The sequence below is a fragment of the Loxodonta africana genome, chromosome 14, assembly GCF_030014295.1.
Source record: "Loxodonta africana isolate mLoxAfr1 chromosome 14, mLoxAfr1.hap2, whole genome shotgun sequence".
Classification (NCBI taxonomy): domain Eukaryota; kingdom Metazoa; phylum Chordata; class Mammalia; order Proboscidea; family Elephantidae; genus Loxodonta; species Loxodonta africana.
Window position 1 is genome coordinate 47273140 of NC_087355.1, and position 20507 is coordinate 47293646.

At 39.9% G+C, this 20507-nt stretch overlaps 1 protein-coding gene and 1 long non-coding RNA gene across 3 annotated transcripts in view; both read left to right on the forward strand.

The window, feature by feature from the left end:
• The window catches only part of SDC2 (syndecan 2), a 137404-nt gene that overhangs the window by 2924 nt on the left and 113973 nt on the right, over positions 1-20507 (forward strand). Inside the window, exon 2 of one of the 2 annotated variants that reach the window (XM_064267926.1) lies at positions 5727-5822. The exons of the other annotated variant lie outside the window; for it this stretch is intronic. Within the exon in view, the coding sequence (XP_064123996.1) occupies positions 5727-5822 (96 nt within the window). The remainder of the gene's footprint in view (positions 1-5726; positions 5823-20507) is intronic. 2 annotated transcript variants of the gene reach the window in all.
• On the forward strand, positions 5829-10727 carry LOC135227630 (uncharacterized). Its single transcript, XR_010317807.1, has 2 exons — positions 5829-6042; positions 6968-10727. It is a non-coding gene; the product is annotated as an uncharacterized LOC135227630 (long non-coding RNA).

Sequence of the window (20507 nt, forward strand, 5' to 3'; positions counted from 1 at the left end):
TATACCTCGTTGGGGGCGGGGAGGAGGGAAGATTCCCAGGAACTAAGTGTCAAAAAAAAAAAAAAAGTGTCAAGCGGTCTGTGAAAAGGACCTGGTGGCCCTTCCTTTACGGATGCTAGGGGAAGAGCTGTGAGGGCTTTGTCAGGGAAAGCCTATTCGTGGTGATGCATTCATAGTTTCCACCGGCAGCTAGGACTTTCACTGCTGGAACATGGTGTAAGGGAAAAGATGGACTGAGTGTGGCGGTAGTGATATGCTGCTGTTTCTCTACCCACTTTTTTTATATGACTGTTTATCTTTAGAAATAATATATTGCAGACTGCTATAAACACGCAATTTGCACTGGAAATATGTTTAAGAAAAGGAAATGTTTTGAACTAGTGGAATTTTATACACATGTTTGGATGTCTGTAAATTAAAAGAAACTGTGAAGGCATTTGGACCCATGCATTACCTCTCAGTGTATTGTGAAGTGCAGGCTTTGAAAAGTTTGCATTAGAAGGAAAAATAAAATTGTCATCATGCATCCTTTGGCAGTTCTTTAAAAGATAAATATTTTGGCTGTTAGAGAAGAGCAAAACAGTTTACTTTTCCTAGGGATTTTATGCAAACAAGGGCTCTTCCTCTGTCAAATGGATATTAGCAGGAGGTAGCTGTCATTTAAGAAGGAAGGAAAGCTCTCCTAAGGTCAAGTTTGCAGAAGGTGGGTGTCCAAGAGGGAATTTGAGCATGCTCCCAACTCCCACTTCTGGGACCTAGTACAGCAGTTTTGAAGGTGCTTACCATTCAAATGGCAGCCTGCCAGGGACTGTATAACATGATCACTCAAATGGCATCTTGGATAATCATTAGTTTGGGAGGGATTTCAGAAGATGTTTTAGTTTTTCCCAGGGTGGAACTACTTTTAAACTTTATCACAAAACCAGATTGTGTGTGTGCCTGTGTTCATGTGCGTGGTTTTATCTCACTTAACTATTTGAAAGCATGACAAGTCTCATATAAATTATCAACTCTCCAGGAGCCCCCAGTGTCCCGACTGGCCAGTTGGAGGTGGAGTGTCTTCAGGTTGGCAAGGCCCCTGAGGCTGACTCAGCCACACAGAGACCAACCAGCTCTGTCCTTAAGGTTTATAGGGAGTCCAGTCAAACCACTGTGCCATTGGCATGTCTGCTGGCAATGGTCCAGTAGGTCTGGTGAGAAATGTCATCTGAGTTTAGAGCCTCAGTGGATTTTCGCTCCTTCATTGCTAAAGATCAAACTAAAAAATCTCACCCATCCTTCTTTCCAAGTAAGAAGACCTGCTACTCATGCTACTGTCAACAGTATGTTCCAGTGTCTCAAAATCACCTAATTCTTCCACAGACTAGAAGCCAAAATAAAGTTTTAGAGAAAAGCAAAAAGTAATGGAGAAGAGCCTTCTCTGAAAATAAGATATTATTATGTTGCTTTTTTGGTCAGCTGTGCCAGCAGTGTCATCTTAATGCTAGTCCTTTGACCTTGAATCTTGAAATCCTTGACTCATTCCTCTTTGTTGACTTCCAACACCTCCTAGGTGCTTGGGATCTACCAGTTGCCCTAGAGTTGATTCTGACTCACGGCAACCCCGTGTGTGTCAGAGTAGAGCTGTGCTCCATATGGTTTTCAGTGGCTGTGACATATCAGAAGTAGATCACCAGGCGTTTTTTCCAAAGTGCCTCTGGTTGGATCTGAACTGCCAACCTTTCGGTTAGTAGCTGAGCATGTAACCACTTGCACCACCCAAGGACTCCTACTCAGGACCTAGCAGTGAGCAAATCAGGCAAACTCCCTGCCTTCTTGGCGTTTACGTTCTGGTGATCCAGATAGTATTCCCTGCAGATTTCCATTTTTTAGCTTTGCTAGCTCATGCCTGTGTTATGTCAGCAGCCTTGTAGTTGCCTTTCCTGGGCCGAGATGCCTGCCTGCTGTTTGGTTTATGCTCTGCCACTTTGATCATGTTCCCCATGGTCCAGAAACTTTGTGCTTCCTTGTTATCATGCTGTGGAGTGTACATATATGTATCTGCCAGATTTATAAGATAGTCCGTGACAGGGCTCCTTCCTAGTTATCATTTACCAGTTGATGTTGAGTTGACTTCGACTCATGGCAACCACATGTGTGTCAGTATAGAATTGTGCTCCGTAAGATTTTCAGTGGCCGATATTTGGAAATAGATGGCAAGGTCTTTCCTCTGAGGTGCTTCTGGGTGGTCTTGAGCCTCCAGCTTTTCGGTTAGCAGTGGAGCACATAACCATTTGCACCACCCAGGGCCTCCCCTTTCCTAGTCATCCCCACTTTATTAGCCACCTCGTCAGTATTTCTACTTTTAAATTCTGTTGATATAAGTCCAAGCTCTGGTTAGCTTTTCATGACTGATCCAGCCCTTGTTTTTATCCTTCTGTAAATAGTAAGGTGTCCTGATGACCAGAGTCACCTGGGAAGCATATAAAAATAAGGATTTCAGGGCTTCATCCCAGACCTATTCAATCAGAAGCCTGGAAGTGGAGATGGGGAATCTGTGTTTTTAAAAATCATCTCAGATGATTTCAGTGAACCAGCCATATTTGGGAACCATAGGTCTAGATACACTTTAACCCTTAATTACATGCTATTTTGTGTTACAACGAAAGCTCTCAGCAGTAGGTGTGTGACCCTGGGGACCAAGGGTAGAGCATAGAGAGCTTGGGTGGTAGACAAATCTGGGTTCAATGCTGGAACTTTGCCACTTAATATCAGACCATAAACAAGGTACCGAAATGCTGAGTCATTTAAAAAGTGTGTGTGTGTGTGTGTGTGTGTGTAAAATGGACCTAAGAATACCATTATAACATGACTATTGTGAGGATAAAATGAGGGGTGGTGCTTGAGGCACAGAAGGCGTTGTTTCCCTTCAGCCCGTGCCTTTTCTTTTTGTTGGCCTCTGTTTTCTTGGCTATGAAATGAGGAACTAGGTAAGTGGTTCTGTAAGGATAAATTGCTCTTGAAGTCTTCGGAGCCCTGGGGGACACAACAGTTAAGTGCTCAGCTCCATACCGAAAGGTTGGTGGTTCAAACCCACCCAGTGGCCCTGCCGAGAAAGACTTGGTGATCTGCTCCTGTGAACATTATAGCCCAGAAAACCCTATGGGGCAGTTCCACTCCGTCACATGAGGTTGCTATGTCGAAAATCAGCGCCTAACAACAACAACTCCTGTTTCGCCTCTGGCATTTTAGAAAGCTGAATCTTTTCTCCCATGCCTATCTGAGGGGAGGGAGGGGTGTGTTTTCACACTTTCAACACCGCACAGTGCTGAGCCCACTGGAGCTTGGTAAACACTTATTGATGCTTGGTATTAAGTGCAGGTGCCCTTGGGCCAGGACAATCTAGAGCCTAGGGTAGATCAGTACTCAAGCTGAAGCTTGGTTTTGCACCGGCCACTGGAGGCAGTGTGGTACTGGGTCAACTGAATACAAGAGACCAGAGTGAATCTGGGCTAGTTTGTCAGCTTTGACTTTTCTAGACAAGACATTGATGTAAAGTCCCGGCACGATGTTAGTGTACATTAAGGTTGCCTACTGTTCCCCTTTGGCTGGATTGAAATCCCAACACCCTGGATGGTCTGTTGAATACTGGCGGGCTCCTGGTCATCTGGAATGAGGAGGCAGGGTTGGTGAATGAATGTTAGGGGAGATGGAGAGAAAAGAAGTATTTTTGTTAAAAGATAAAAATGCATGAAATTTCCTCCTTTTGGCAATTTGAGCTTCGGTTCTTACTATTAAGAATCTCAGTTGCATTTTGACAAGTCTGTTTTTAAGACAGCTTTAGCTTTTGCAAGAGGGCTCGAGGGGTGGCTCTGCCGCTGAATAAGAAAGGACACTATTGAAATAGAATGGTGAGTGTCGGTTTTTTTCAGGTATCTCAAGGAATTGTTAGGACAGGGAAAGGGAGAGAAGACTTGAAGTCTGGAGATTTCCCACTTGAATTTTTTTTTTTTAATTGTGCTTTAGGTAAAAGTTTACAGCTCAAGTTAGTTTCTCCTGCACAAATTTATACACACATTGTTATGTGACCTAGCTGCTATCCCTATAATGTGAATGTATGTTCCTCCTTTCCATCCCGGATTTCCCGTGTCCGTTCAACCAGCTCCTGTCCCCTTTCTGCCTTTTCATCTCGCCTCTGGGCAGGAGCTGCCCATTTAGTCTCGTGAATCTACTTGAACTAAGAAGCACACTCTTCATGAATATCATTTTATATGTTATAGTCCGGTCTATTCTTTGTCTGAAGGGCTGGCTTCAGTAATGGCTCCCACTTCAATTTCACATCAGCAGAGCAAAGCTATCTAGTATGTGATGGCCAAGATAGGTTTTTGCTTTTTTTACCTTTGATGTTGAATCTGACTTATGAAAAATGTTGCAAAGGTGCAGTAAATGTGCCCTTTACAAAGCATTTTGATGTTTATTTTCCTATGATTATACAGGTGTATTAAATATAAAAAGTACTGATAATTTATGGAGTATGGAATTGTAGTAGAGAGTATTTCTTTATATAACTTAGTTTTATGGTAAGAATGACACGTGGAACAAGACATCCAATTATTAAAGGAAAAATGTTTTTTTAAGTTCTTACCCCAAAAAGGGAAATAGTTAAATATGTGTTTTTGTATAATTTGTTATTAGATATAAAAAATATATATATATAAAATGTTTAAATACCTGTAAATATATTTTTATAGGAGGTATAAATATATGTTAATATTTAAAATACATAAATACAGGAAATGATATAAATATATTAATTGTATTAAAATGAATATTAAATATAAATTTAGTACAATATTAAATATATTAAAATACAACATTTTGGGTTGGGGCAAAAGTGAGACTTGGCACACATATCATTAACTATCTTAATCCCCGTGGGACTTCAGTTTCTCCATCTATAAAATAATGGAGTTTAGAGGAAATTTCTGTCTTTAGTATTTATTTTGTTTGTGCTTCAAGGTGTGACTGAAGAAAATTTAAGATTAGCCTAATTAATCAGTTATTATTAAGCTCCTCTGAAATGTTTCTTATTTTATTATTGAAGCAAGGACCTCATTCGCATTATAGAAAGGTAAGTCATTTCTGATAGCTGTTGGTAACCGTTTAACTTCCACTGAGTGTTAGGATTATATACATTACTCTGAATATTCAGGATCTTAATGTCTGATGTTTTTCCACACATTTTCTAATATAAGCTGGTGTAGCATCAAGACCAGTCGATATGGTGGAATCTACCTTCATTTTAGGTGGAGGACAACATGACCTTTTGATATAATTTAGGCAGCTTTTTAAGGCATGTATCACTGAACCATCTCCTGCTCCTCATTTGGTTTCTGGCCTGGACCTGCATTCCAGAGAAGAGCCTGTAACTGGTGCATTTCATTTGGTTCTACCCATAGGATTGACAGTCTGAGTGCTGTGGAGAATGTAAATGAGCAGGCAGTATAGTAGGGTGGTCCTTAGCACGGGCTGTGGAGTTAAGACTGCCTAGGTTTGAGTCCACTTACCAACTGTATAACCTTGGGCAAGTTTCCTAACCTCTCTGTGCTTAGTTTTCTTATTTGTAAAATGGGGGATCCTAAAATAGATTCTTAGGATGATGTGAGACAAAATAGGCAAGAGCATTTAGCACAGTGGCATGTCCATGTCCTATGTCAAATGTTAGTCTTTGTTATTCTAATTCCTAGTTTCCTGCCTCCCTAAAGCACCATAGTGGGGACTTGGCACATGACATGGGCTCACCTGAGAAGCTCCAGACCAGAGGATGTCCTAGCACATACATGGTAACATCTGTCTTTTCATAGCTGTGCTCCCTGCCTTGTCTTGGGGATATGGTTTTGGTCAGCTTTTCCTCTAAATGTGGGTGATGTGAGAGATTGTTTCCGGCTGGGGAAAAGTTCCTTCCAGGGACTGGATGAATCCATAAGCGGCAAGATGTAGAAAGCCCATCTTGTCTGGCACATTACCTCGAGGAATCTACCCAAAGGAAATAATCATAGCCAGGTAAATATTTTTCACAAATGTATTTATTGAAGCCTTATGTGTAACAATTGAAAAATGGAAACAACCAGAATATACAGTAATAGAGGAGTGGTTAAATAAAAGTAATTCATACGTTAATAATCATACAGCTGTTGAAATGTATTTGAAGGATATCTATAACTTGGAAAATGTTTATAATGGACAAAAAGCAGGATATAGAACTATAGTAAGATCTTGGTTATATAAAATACATTTTTGTGTGTGTGCGTTTACACATAGACACAGAGAGAGAGAAAAACCCACTGCCATCAAGTCGGTTCTGACTCACAGCGACCCTATAGGTCAGAGTAGAACTGTCCCATAGAGTTTCCAAGGAGCACCTGGCGGATTTGAACTGCCGACCTCTTGGTTAGCAGCCGTAGCACTTAACCACTACGCCACCAGGTTTCCAGAGACTTGAGGAAAATTATAAATGAAAGCCGCGATTATTTCTGATTTGTAAGGTTCTGAATGATTCTCATTGCCTTCTTAGCACTTTTTATATTAAGTTTTCAACAATGAACATAACTTTTTGGGATTACGAATGTGTTGATTAGAAAATAAATGAATTAAACTTTTAATTATAGATGTTAGAAGAAGAGTGAAATAAATTCAAAGAAAATAGAAGAAACTTAGCATAAGTGTATGTTAATGAAATAGAAAACTAGAGTGTCTGTCCAGAACTGATGATCATAAAAACCAAATCTGATCTTTTGAAAAGATGAATAAAATAGATGAATCTTTAGCTAGTATAATCATAAAAAAGCAGTTGCAAATAAGCAACATTAAAAATAATGGAAGTAATTAAGTTGCAGAGGAGATTAAAAATTATGATAATATATACTGCTTTGTGTCAGCACATTTTAAATCAAGTTGAAATGGATTTTTTTTTTTTTTTTTTTTTTAGGAAAAATATAAATTACCAAACTGGCTCAAGAAGTAAAAAAATCTGAGTAGGAATGACCAGAAAAAACAATGAAAAAGGAGTCAAGAGATTTATGCTTAAAAATGGCACTGGGTTCATAAAAGAAAAAATTGATAAATTGGGTCACATCAAAATTTTAAATTTTAATGAGATCCAGTTTATTGATATCAGAGAGTGAAAAGTTATGGATTGGGAGAACATACTCACAAACCACATGTCTGACAATATCTAGAATATATGAAGAACTCTCAAAATGCAACAGAAAACAAACGGTCCAATTAGAAAATGGGCAAAAGACATGAAGAGAGATTTCACTGAACGGGATCTACAGATGGTAAATAAGCACATGAAAAGATGTTCAGCATCATTAGCCATCAGGGAAATGCTAATTAAAACTACAATGAGATAGTATTATATACCTATCAGAATAGCTAAAATAGTGACACCAACAGCTTCGTGTTGCTGGTGAGAGTGTGGAGAAATTGGATCACTGATGGGGAGGTAGACTGGTACAGTTACTCTGGTAAACTGTTGGATACTTTTTTTATAAAACTAAACACGCAGTTACCATATGACTTAGCAATTACAGATTTTTTGGGCACTTATCCCAGAGAAATGAAAACATGTTCACAAAAACCTGTACACTAAAATTCATAGCTTTATTCATAATAGCTCAAACGGGATACAGCTTGGATGCCCTTCAGGGGGTGAACGGTTAAACAAACTCTGGTATAACCGTACCATGGAATACTGCTCCACAAGAAAAAGGAAGGCACAGTTGACACAACAACCAGGGAATTACACTGAGTGAAAAAAGCCAATCTCAAAAGGTTGCCTACTGTATGAGTCCATTTATATAACATTCTTCAAATGATAAAAGTATAGAAATGGAGAACAGATTAGTAGTTACCGGGGATTAGGGGATGGGTGGTGGGGGAATGACAATAGGGATGTGGACGTGGTTATTAAAGGGCAACAGGAGGGAGCCTTGTGATGGAATGATTCTGTATCTTGACTGTGGTGGTTGATACACAAACCTTAACATATGATAAAATTGTATAGAACTAAGTGTACATACTATATATATGTATGCATGTGTACACACACACACACACACACATGCACACACACAGATGAGTACAAGTAAAACTGAGGAGTTCTGAATAAGATGGGTGGGTTGTACCAACGTCAATATCTTGGTGTAGTGGTAGGGTAGTATAGTTTTACAAAGTGTTACCATTAGGGGAAACTGGGTAAAGGACAATAAGAGGTCTTGTTAGTGTTTCTTATAATTGCATGTGAATCTACATTTATCTCAATAAAAAAATGGCACCAGGCCCAGATGGTTTACAAGTAAATTTTGCTAATCCTTCAAAGAACAGATAGTTGTTGCTCTAGAGCTTAGAGAACAATATAAGACTGTCCATTTCATTTTATGAGGTTAGCACTACTCTTTGTCAAACCTAGAGAAAGAGAGCACCTAAAAACAAATCTATAGGCCAGTATCACTTACGATCTTACGTGCCTAAATTTTAAAGAGAATACTGTCAAACTGAGTAAAGCAGCTTATTAGAAGTATAACGGTGAGCACAAGTAGGGTTGATGGAAGGAATGCTTCAACATCAGAAAAGCAGTGCATTTATTAATAGTTTAAGGGAGATAACAATATGATCATCTCAACAGATGCAGAGAAAGCATTTGATAAAAGTATATACAAATACCAAGATAAAGGTCCTTAAATTCTGGTTAACTGAAGGTTTACTATATTAAGGTTACTACATCTGTGCTGAGGGCTCAATTCACTTGATGTGTTTAGGAACCAAAAGGCTAGTGTTTACTGAGTTGTTAGGCAACAGTCTCCAGTTACATGGGTAACAGGTGTGTGGCAGTGCAATAAAGTATGGGTCGTAGCATATATAGATTGTAATTCATATGGAGATGTGGTTCTGGCGTTGCCAATGTTCAGTTGTATGCTATCCCAAATTAAGTTACTGTAAGGAGATGATCTTGAATGTTTTGGAATCAGATAAATAGAGGTTTAGTTTCTGGTATTACTGCTTTAAAAGCCCTGAGACCTTGGAGAAGCTTCTTATCATCTCTGAGCCTGTTTTTTCAATGTAAAATTCGGGATTATGATTTTTTCTTTTTGGTTATTTCAAAGATTAGCCTCAATAATGACTGAAAACTTCTGAAAAAAATTGACCCATAGTAGTATTTAGCCACATTTGTTTGTGTTTCCTTTTAGCTTTAGGTTTTGTGATTCTGGGATATATTATGTGTGTGTATGCATACGTTTCTTGTTTCTCACTTGCATTCTTATCCTTAACACCAAGGGACATATGTTTTCATACATACAAAAGATGACCAGTTTATTTTTTACCAGGCAGGGGTGATGCTGAATTACACTTTTTCTTTCCCCCGTCCTCCACGTCTCCTGAATAAACACTCAACTAAAGCTCAGAATAGACTTGCTTAATTTGGAAATTAAGTTAAGAATTAAAAATCTATGGTAGAGCTTGGGATTGTAATTTTAAAATGCTTAAAGAACGCCAGCATTGAAACCTTAAATTGTAAACACTGCCAACTGTTAAGTTTACTAACGAATTAAAACCTTAACTTGATTTATGCTCCCACTTCTGAATTTATTTAGGTATTAGAATGATAAGTATTTTGATTTGATTATATTTTGTAATTGTCCTGATTAGATATTGAATTAAGTTTTACATTTGGTAAGTCAGTCAGATAACATATATTGCTACGTGTCTACCAAGGAGAAAGTTCTTTGCTGGTCTTGAAAGTTAAAGAGAAATTATGACATGATGCCTGCCTTCAAGCAACTATTACCTTTAGACTACTTAGGGTAATTGAAGATGATTTGGGCATGTATTTAACATATGCATTAAATGAAAAGTGAACATCACCTTGTTTTTGTCTCAATCTGGTCAGATATTTCTAGCAATCAGAACGGCCAAAGAACTAAAATTAAGAAGGAGAAGAAGAGCCCCTTGTGGGACCATGGTCTTGGGGAATATCTAGCTCAATTAGCATAACATAGTTTATAAAGAAAATGTTCTACATTCTGCTTTGGTGAGTAGCGTATGGGGTCTTAAAACCCTGTGAGCCTCGGCCATCCAGGATACTCCACTGATCTCACCCCTTTGGGAGCAAGGAATAAAGAAGAAAACTAAAGATATAAGGGGCAGATTAGACCAGAGGACTAATGGACCACATCTACCATGGCTTCCACGAGACTAAGTCCAGTACAACTAGATGGTGCCCTTCTACCACTACTGACTGCTCTGACAAGGATCACAATAGAGGGTCCCGGACAGAGCTGGAGAAAAATATAGAACAAAATTCTAACTCAAAAAGAAAGACCAGGCTTGCTGGCCTGACAGAGGTTGGAGAAACCCTGAGAGTATGACCCCCAGACACCCTTTCAGCTCAGTAATGAGGTCACTCCTGAGGTTCACCCTTCAGCCAAGATTGAACAGGCCCATGGAACAAAACAAGACTAAAGGGGCGCACCAGCCCTGGGGCCAGGGGCTGGAAGGCAGGAGAGACCAGGAATGCTGGTAATAGGGAACGCAGGTTTGAGAAGAGAGAGTGTTGACACGTCATGGGGTTGTTAACCAATGTCATAGAACAATGTGTGTACTGACTGTTTGTTGAGAAACTAATTTGTTCTGTAAACTTTCATCTAAGGTACAATAAAAAAAAAAAAGAAAAGAAGAGCCCCTAATGGAAGAGAAGTCCACTGCTTTCCTGGAAAAAAAAAAAAAAAGCAAAAATAAATCAAACAAAAACCTTCCACGAAGTGTCACAGTGTGTTGGTAGAAAATCAGAATTCTGTTGATGATTGTAGGACACTTGGTTTTCTTATTTTCTCCTCTGTCCCACCTACCCTGCAAAGGACAAACTTCTGAATAGTAAGATGTACGAAAGACACAATCAGTGAGGAATGGTGTAAGATCTGAATAATCAGTCAATGTTTATACTAGGGGGGAAAGAAACCTTACATTTCATCCAGCCTAATTCTCCATACTCTAATGATTTGCATTTAAGCTTTGGACTCTTAAAGGTAAGACTGGAGCTTACATGATGTGTTCAGTTAAGATCAAATAGCTCATGAATGAAAGGAGTACGAAAGCGCTGGGATGATTCTCATTGTGTTCTTTTAGATTCTGCTTCTGCAATCGGTATGTAAAATTGGATTTTAGAGCTGGAATTGACTTTAAAAAAGGAAACGCATCTAGAGAGACAAAGTGATTTGTCCAAGATCACATAGCTAATTAGTGGCAGAATAAATATCTTGAGTCTAGGCCATCTCATTTATTAGTAGTTTTTTCTTCCCATGAAACATTGCCTTTCTGGCTCCTTCTCCCTCATTCCCCATATCAGTGATTAGCACTGAGTACACTGACTTCTTGTATGTGTTTGTTGAATAAATGAAATAATAAATGGAATATACTTTATGTGTTATACACTGTGTCGTGTGATTAATGGAATGTATGTTTGTGCAAAATGAATAAGGTGATGTTTAAATAATGCCTCAGTTTCCATCGAAAACTATGCTCAAGGTATTCTTTTACTTGTGAACCGTCTGGCTAATTACGGAAGGAAAGCTGAGAGCACTGGGATTTGGAAGACCCAGAGAGATCAGGGACTGATATGAAGTTGATTTGTAAATTTTAGAAGGTCACTGGGAGGCATAAACTTTGCACTTGTCTACTAACCTGAAGGTTGGTGGTTCAAACTCACCTAACAGTGCCATGGAAGAAAGGTCTGGTGACCTGCTTCCATAAAGATTACAGCTGAGAAAACTCTGTGGAGCAGTTCTACTCTGTAACACATGTAGGCACCATGAGCCTGAATCTACTCAACAGCAATGAGTATAAATCTAAGGAAGATTTTGGCGATTAGTAGGCAGAAAAGGAGATAAAAGCTTCCAGGAGATAAGAATCTGGACCTAGACACAAAACCTGCCAAAGAACTACAACTGGGACTGGGGTCATGATACTACACTCTTGAAAGAGATCAGTAAAAGTGTTTAAATGTATCATGCTTTTTAATATATCCTGATGGATGCAGCCCTGAATAATGAAGTATCAGATCCTTTATTTGCATTGCTTGACGCACAACTCTGGCCCACTGATACTCTGATTTCTTTACCAAAGTTTAACATATTGCTTTGATGGATTTGCTCCACAAATACCAATCTGGTAATGGAAGAGCTAAGGGGTAGAATTGATGGGAACCTTAAAATCTCAACTGTGCTGATTTCTGGCTGTGTGACTTTGGGCAGGTTACTTAGCCTCTCCATGCCTGAGGCTTCTCATCTGTAAAAAAGGAGATTAGTTATCCAGTAAAGCTTGTGAAAACCAGAACCTGTGTAAGGCAGAAACCTGTCAGAGAAGGAAAATTCAAACATTTTTCACCAGTAGAGAGTGATAGAAAAGTGATAAGACTGTACCCTGTCAAAGGTGGAAAACTTGGAAGACCAGGAGAAACAAGACAGCCCCATCGAGTTCTAGCTCTCACAGGTTTCACTGCAGTAGCTGCCTTATAGAGATGCTGTGAGGGTTGTTGAGTTAATGCATGTCAAACGCTTAAAACAGTGCCTGATTCCCCTTTGAAGATCCAGTTACTTTCTGCTTTGAATTCTTTGTTGATACCATGTGTTCTCATTAATGGAAGGCATGCTGAATCAAGGAGCATTTCTGAAACTTTGTTACAAAATGTGGATTTTGGTACATGTTTTGTGGGGCACATATGTCCCAAAAAACATTAAAATTTTCAACATACACATTTGGTTACATTGGGCATCTCAAGTTTTGCAAGTATGACACACACGCCCACAAACAAACCCACCAGGGCTCCCTAGCTATCACTCGAAGCCATAAATATGCTTACAAGGGTTATTTAACTATACGAAAGCCAAAAGAAACAAAAGTTTGATCTAATTGCGTTTCCTGCGTGTACTACCTTGTACCTAAGCCTTTTGTGTACTTTTGCCAAAGAACGTTTCTTTGATTTTTCACTGTTACACAAGCCCCCACTGGAAGGCAGCATGTACTTTTAGTGGGACACACGGACTCCCAAGAAACCTGAGAAGCTGAAAATAGCGGATGCATTCAGTCCCAAGAACTATGAAAGGGTTAGGGTCAACACTAGCATCCTGATGATGGTGATGATTGAATTAGACAGCCAGTTGGATTTTCTCCTCAAAGAAGGGATTGTCTTTTGAAGCTTTTGAACCTGACAGTAAGGAGAATGATGGGAAAGTCAAAAGGAGGATTTGAACTTTTCCATTTCTTCTTGTGGTGGTTGTGTTTTGGTGAAAGAAGGAGGCATTTTAGCCTCTCTAGCTCTCTTATTCCTTGTCTGTAGTTCTAGATCAGCGGTTCTCAAGCCTTTCTGCACATTAAATCACCTGGGAGCTTTTAAATGTAAATAATGTCTATGTCTGGGCCCCACCCCAGTTGAATTAAATCAGAATATCTGGGGTTGTGGCCCAGATGCCTGTCTTTTGTAAAAGCCCCTCAGGTGAGTCTCATGTTCAGAAGGTTTGGGAATCACTACTCTAGATTACTTCTAGGTTCCCTCCAGGCTATAGGAATGCATAGGAGGTAGACTTTGTATTCTTAAAGCTTGTGTTCTGTTGTTTGTGACCAAGCCCCATGGGCTGTGATGGCTTTACAGGCTTTACATCTGATTGTCACAGTCTAAATCTGTGTAGAATTGGAAAATGCTTGCTCCTGTCCAATATCCCCCACTTTTACCCTTCACTTCTTTTTTTGCGGGCTCATACTTTCCTGGTAATTGTGTTGGTTTATGATACATTTAAGAGCCCTTCAGACAAAAGATTATATAGGTATAAGTTAAGTTTACCCAAGGATGTCTTAAAAAAATCGAAACATTTCCCTTTCCAAAGGAAAGCTTTCCTAAGTGCAGCAAAGCCTTGTCCTCTTGGTCTAGTTGCAGAAAAGCATGTTTGATCAGCTTATTAGATTTGCTTGAGTTGATGCTTTGAATAGAGAAATCCTGTGTTTTACTGATTGGAAATGTATCCTAGGACTTGTCTGAATTTACTGATCATGTATAAGCTTTACACACGTGTCTTAATGATGGCCCTCTTGTCTTAAGGGAACTTAAGTTCAGTAACTTGGATCTGTGTCAACTCACATTAATTCCATGGAACTATATATTTTTTTTCTGATTGAAGTAGGGAAGAGAGAGTGCTTCAGGCTGTCCTGTGAATAAGACATCTGAGTTGTCTTTAGTTCTTGCAAAAGCAAAAAAGCAGCAGCCCATTATCTAGTCTATTCATAGTTTACTTTGTTCAGATATCTAATTTGGGAGCACGTTTGCCCTCACTCAACTCTGAAACACAATTTTCTGTCCGTTGAATGAAAGGGGGTATCTTTAATTGACTTGGGGAAAAAAACCTTGTTTAAGAATCCTAGATTTTGCAAAGCTTTTAAAAAATGCTCTGCGGGATAACATTAAAATGCTGACCTTTTGGAAACTGTCACTCAACATGTATCTGTTCTACCATAGAGTTGGAAAAAGAATTATTCTTAGAAAACTACAAAAATGAGCCATTTACTAGGATTCATAGACTTTTAAACCCAATAAGTCTATACTACCTATTGAAGTTGTCAAGGATTTCATATTTTACCTGGATTCACAGTCAACAACCATGGGAGCAGCAGTCAAGAAATCCAACGATGTATTGCATTGGGCAAATCGGCTGCAACAGAGCTCTTTAACGTGTTGAAAAGCAAAAATGTCACCTTGAGGTCTAAGGTGCGCCTGACCCAAGCCGTGGTGTTTTCAGTCACCTCATATGCATGCGAAAGCTGGACAGTGAAAAAGGAAGACCAAAGAAGAATTAATGCATTTGAGTTATGGTGTTGGCAGAGAAGAGTGAATATACCATGGACTGCCAGAAGAATGAACAAATCTGTCTTGGAAGAAGTACAACCAGAATATTCCTTAGAAGCAAGGGTAAATGAGACTTCCTCTCATGTACTTTGGACATGTTATCAAGAGGAACCAGTCCCTGGAGAAGGACATGATACTTGGTAAAGCAGAGCGTCAGTGAAAAAGAGAAAGACCTTCAGTGAGATGGATTGAGACAGTGGCTGCAACAATGGGCTCAAACAGCAATGATAGTGAGGATGGTTCAGGACTAGGCAGTGTTTCATTCTCTTAAACAAAAGGTCACTGTGAGTCGGAACTGGCTTGAGGGTACCTAACAGCAACATCTAGAAGAAAATTCATCATTAATGTTTACTATTACAGCAAATATGTCTTAACAAAGCATCAGGTATTTCCTTGGAATAATCTTAGAATTTAAAAGTATAAATGTGAATTCTCCCCCTAACCTCCAGTGTATCCCAGATAGATGTTCTAGAGCACTGATGTATTACAATTTGTGGATAGAAGTATTCTTTCTCAGTGAAAATTGGTCCTATTACAAGGAGTCAGTTACTTTAGCATCAGTCCGGTGCTTCTCTTAAGTGTGGTCCCCAATCAGCACCCATCTAAATCACCTGGGAACTTGTTAGAAATGCAGGGTCTCACCCTTACGAGAGACCAGCTGCACCAGAAACTCTGGGGGTGGAGCCCATCAATCTTAAGTTACAAAGCCCTCCAGGTGGTACTGTTGCAGGCTAGAGTTTGGGTACCACTGTAGCACTACCTAGAGCATTGGTTCCTATCCCTGGCTTCAAGGAACAGTTGAACAAAAATCTCTGGTTGTGGGGCCCAGATATCCGTATATGTATATTTTATAGCCCTATAAGTGATTCTTATATGCAGTTGGGCTTGCAGGCCTGCTTTTGGACAACCTTGCTACTCAAAACGTGGATCCACACCAGCATAGGCCTCACCTAGGAACTTACTATGTAAATGGAGAATCTCGAAATTCATCCAAGACTCCCCGAATCATACTTTGCGTTTTAACCAGATTCCCAAGCACATGAAAGTTTGTGAAACACTGCTTTATAGAAACAATGACTGTCTTCATAGAAGTCAGTCCGTAGAACACCCTTAATTTAAAAAGTTCTGTGAGGAACCAGAACAGCTGCTTTGGCCTGTGCTGGACAGTGACTCAGAGAAGCAACCGTAGTGGGGAGAAAAGAATGGCTCCAACAGCTACTGGGGAGAAGACCTGAGGCCATCAGGCGTAAGAGTAGCATGTAAGCCATCGTCAAGTGAAGGATATCAGCTGAGACCCTTCCAGTAGTCAATTAAAAAAAAAATGTCACCTCAGATTGGAGTCAGCAATAAAAAGGAACTTTTTGGCTCAGATAACGGAAAAGCCCCTGAGTGGCACTGTCTTCAGGCCTGGCTGCATCTAGAGGCTTAAATGATGTTATCAGGCTTCATGTTTGTATCTGTCTCAGCTCAACTGTCTTTTTAGATTCACCCTCAGGTTTTTCAGGCTCTATATTAATTAACAGTGAAACTGCTGTTAAAAAGAGATTCCTAAATATAGTGGCCTGAAAATAGAGGTTTTATTTCCCTTTGGCATAGCAGTCCAAAGACAGGGTTGGTGAAATAAATAGCTCTGCCATGCTCCTGTCCAGCTCTCATCTGTGGGTCCAACATGGCTGTCTCCACCAGACAGGAGAAAGGGGGAAGGTCAAGGGAAGGCTGTACCCATTCCTTTTAGGGCCACAAACTGGAAAAGGAACACATCATTTCCCCTTACATTCCATTGGCCAGGACTTAGTCATTTGGCCATAGCACATTGCAATGCAGACTGGGAAATGTAGTCTCTGGATAGATGGCTGTATGCCCAGCTAAAATCTGGGTTATTTTATTAAAGAAGGGAAGATTTTAGATATTGATGACAACCAGGAGAGTCTCTCCCCTAGTGTGGCAAGATGCAGACTGGCAACTCCAGGTTAATAGTCTTTCTCTTAGCAATTGCAGTAGAAAGAGCTTTCCAGAATAAGCCTCTCATTGACTGTTGATTGGCCTGGGTCACATACATCATCCCTGTAACTACAAGTGCAGGAAGCTTCAGCCGAATCACATGGAAGTGGTTGCCTCCCCAAAGAGAAATGGTGGGGCTTTTACTGGAGGGAGGAGAAATGTCAAGGCCAGGTCGATTTTCCTTCCTTCCGCCTGTGCTCTGGCTACCACTTTGTGACTTTTCCCTTTCAGATCGTACCTTAACTTTACCTAATTTTGACAGTATAAAATGTTTGGCACACTCAACAATTTGCGTCAGGTCCCACACTCATCATTTTAGATACGGGTTCAAGCATCACTGTGTATCCATGTAAAAGCTGTTCTATATGTGTATATGGTTTGGTGACAGATTAAATAGTAGGTATAGTGGGCTGAGTTTAACCTCACTCATGTTACTTGGCATTTGGTCCTAGAAAAGAAAGGAAGTGGAGAACTTGGGGATGCTAAACCAAAGGCTGGTCTACTTACTGTCAGCCTCACTGAAGGGGGAGGTGGTGGTTCAGTGGTAGGATTCTCAGCGCCTTTTTTTTGCGGGAGACCCACGTTTGATTCCCGGCCAGTGTACCTCATGTGCACCAACCACCCATCTGTCAACGGAGGCTTTTTTACTGCTATGATGCTGAACAAATTTCAGTGGAGCTTCCAAACTCAGATGGACTAGGAAGAAAAGGCCTGGTGATCTACAATGGAAGTCCTATGGATCAAAACGTCCCATTGTCCATAGCGCCGACTCAGTGTCAGTAAACCACAGTAACAGCAAGTTAGTTGAATGTAAAATATTTGAAGATTATCAGCATATTAGACAAAAAATATTTAGGAGAAAATTAATTTGATGTATTTAATAAGTATAAGAGACTGTAGACTGTTTTGTGTGTCTGTGTGTGTGTATGTATGTATAGTGAAAATACACCAAAACATTCACCAGCAAAACTTCCATATTTACATTTCCATGAGCAATGCACTTTTGACCTTTTATCTTAATGGTTGGTAAATTGGAACAAAGGGAAAGATACATTTGCTTATCTTTGATTAGTAATGTTAGTAATGCCTTTTTTTTTTTTTTTTTTTTGACATTCCAAATTAGATGGTTTGGATTTTTAACTGCTAAAGATTGTATAAATAGAGGCCATTAGCCCATTAAATAATGGTTAAGTGTTACAAAATTGTGAATTGTGCTTGTGCCAGCCTTCTAGTTCTCAAGGTTTTGTTTCCTTTAATGTTTTTTTATACCTTACTTATTGCGCAAAGAATTTGAGGTGATCTTCCAAAAAAAGTTTTGACAGTCTTAAATGGTGAAAAATAATACACAGTATTGAAAATCGCCTGAGATTCCCAAGCCTCTCAGCTGAATGCTTACTGTCCTTTTAATAAGAATGTGGATTGCAGGCTTATCTGATGTAAATGAATTAAAATTTCATTTTGCGCAGAGCATTGTACATTGCATTTAATAATGAGATTTACCCAAAACACTGTTGTTGGCTTAATAAATATTAAGAGAGCATTTGTGAGATGCCTCCAAGCATTTGGTTTTTCTCTCCTTGGGCATTAACTGCTCTTGTGGCTCTTTACCAGGCTGCTTTTGTTGTTTTGTGCCTCGAGGTATGTGTAGAGACAGACAACCCAGAAGATTCAAGCAGATTCCATACCATAAATTACTTACAGATGGTGTTTGGTATTCACTCAGTCGAGCATTTTAGTTTATTTTAATATAAAACTCTTTTCTATTAGCATTCTACGTGGTTAGGAGTTCAATTTTTGTTTTACTGGAAATTTAAAAAACAGCAATAAAAAGGTCTCCTGGAAGTATCATTATCCAGTAACCACTGAAAGATATAATGTAATGAGTTTCATCTTACTGGTAGTCTTCCTGGATCTCATATTCTTCTGGACAGTCAGGAATGAAGGGGGTAGAAGCTTCCAAGAAGACAGATTTTGACTGAATAGGAGGAAAGCAGTCAAAGATGCAATAGGCCACCTCAGAAAAAGTGAGGGCCCATGTTTGGAGTTAAGCAAGCATGTGTTTGATTGGCCATTTATTTGGGATTTTTAGGGAGGAGATTTAAGAATCAGCTTGCTGGGGAGATTAGCTGACCTTTAAAGCTTTCTCCAGGAGCACTGGTAGCACAGTGTTTAAGCACTCAGCTGCTAATTGAAAGATTAGCAGTTGGAACCCACCAGCTATTTTGCAGGAGAAAGATGTGGCAGTTAGCTTCTGTAAAGGTTTAGCACCTTGGAAATCCTTTGGGGCAGTTCTACTCTGTCCTATAGGGTTGGTATGAATTGGTATCCACTCTTTTCTATGGCAATGGGTTTGGTTTTTTTTTTTTTTTTTTGGCTTAAAGCTTTCTTCTAACATTGTTAGTGGGTGGAAACCCCAGGCTTTTGCTTGACGTGACCTGTGTTGGCCAATAAACGAGAGATCAAGGTGGGAGAACAGGAAAGCCACCTTTATTTTGTCGTATAAGATAAAGGAGTCAATTGGAGCTGCTGCCGCCAAGATTGCTCGCCAAGGGCAGGCAGTCAAGTTACTTTTAAGGGAGTTTACAAGTAGAGGGAAACCCTGGTGGTGTAGTAGTTAAGTGCTATGGCTGCTAACCAAGAGGTTGGCAGTTCAAACACACCAGATGCTCCTTGCAAACTCCATGGGCAGTTCTGTTCTGTCCTGTAGGGTCGCTATGAGTCGGAATCGACTGGACAGCAGAGGGTTTGGTTTTTACAAGTAGAGAGTTCATACAAGTTATGTCAGCAACATTCTTAATCATGCTAAGCAGGCTCAATGGGCTTTACATATAACCTCCAAGCAAAGCAGGATTCAAATGCAAAGCTGGGGTAGGGGGAGGAGTCCAGCAAAGGAAAAGATTTTTCAATACAGCATTGTAGAGGAGGAAGCCAGGTAAAGAATACAGCACTGTGGGGGCCCTGCCTCTACATTAGGTAATATGGTTCTTATAGTATCTGGAAGTTAGGCTCTGGGCAACTTAAAATTTAATTTTATTTCCTTTTCTCACAACTCGATTTGACTGACTAGACATCTTTTGTTGGCCTTAGTTGAAACAGTATGGTATCCTGGGACCAACTTTCTGTTAACATAATGATGAAATCCTTGATTTACCAAATTTAGGGGACAAAGTAACCATTGAAATCTGACAGTGCCTCAAATTTCAAGTGATTCTGACAGTTACTTTATCAGGTGGAATATCCCAGTGGACTGTCTAATGTGAGCCAGAGAGGTGTGCACCTGGGAGATCAGATAAAAACAAGAAACAGTGTGTTCCAACGCATATGGAAGACTTGGGGCAGAAAGAGAGCCACCACAGGTGCAGAGACAGAGGGTGCAAGCCAACATGAAGAGTAAAAAGGGAAAGGCGGCCACTCTCCCAACCTGCTGAGTGTGAGGGAGGTACTCTTAGCTTCCCAGGTGTTCACTGCACCCCTTTGCTGCATGGACCAAGTAGCTTAGACTGACTGGGTGAAGGCAGACATGCTGTGTCATGATGCATGGTCATAGTTCAAAGCTTGCCTCTTGAGGCTTATG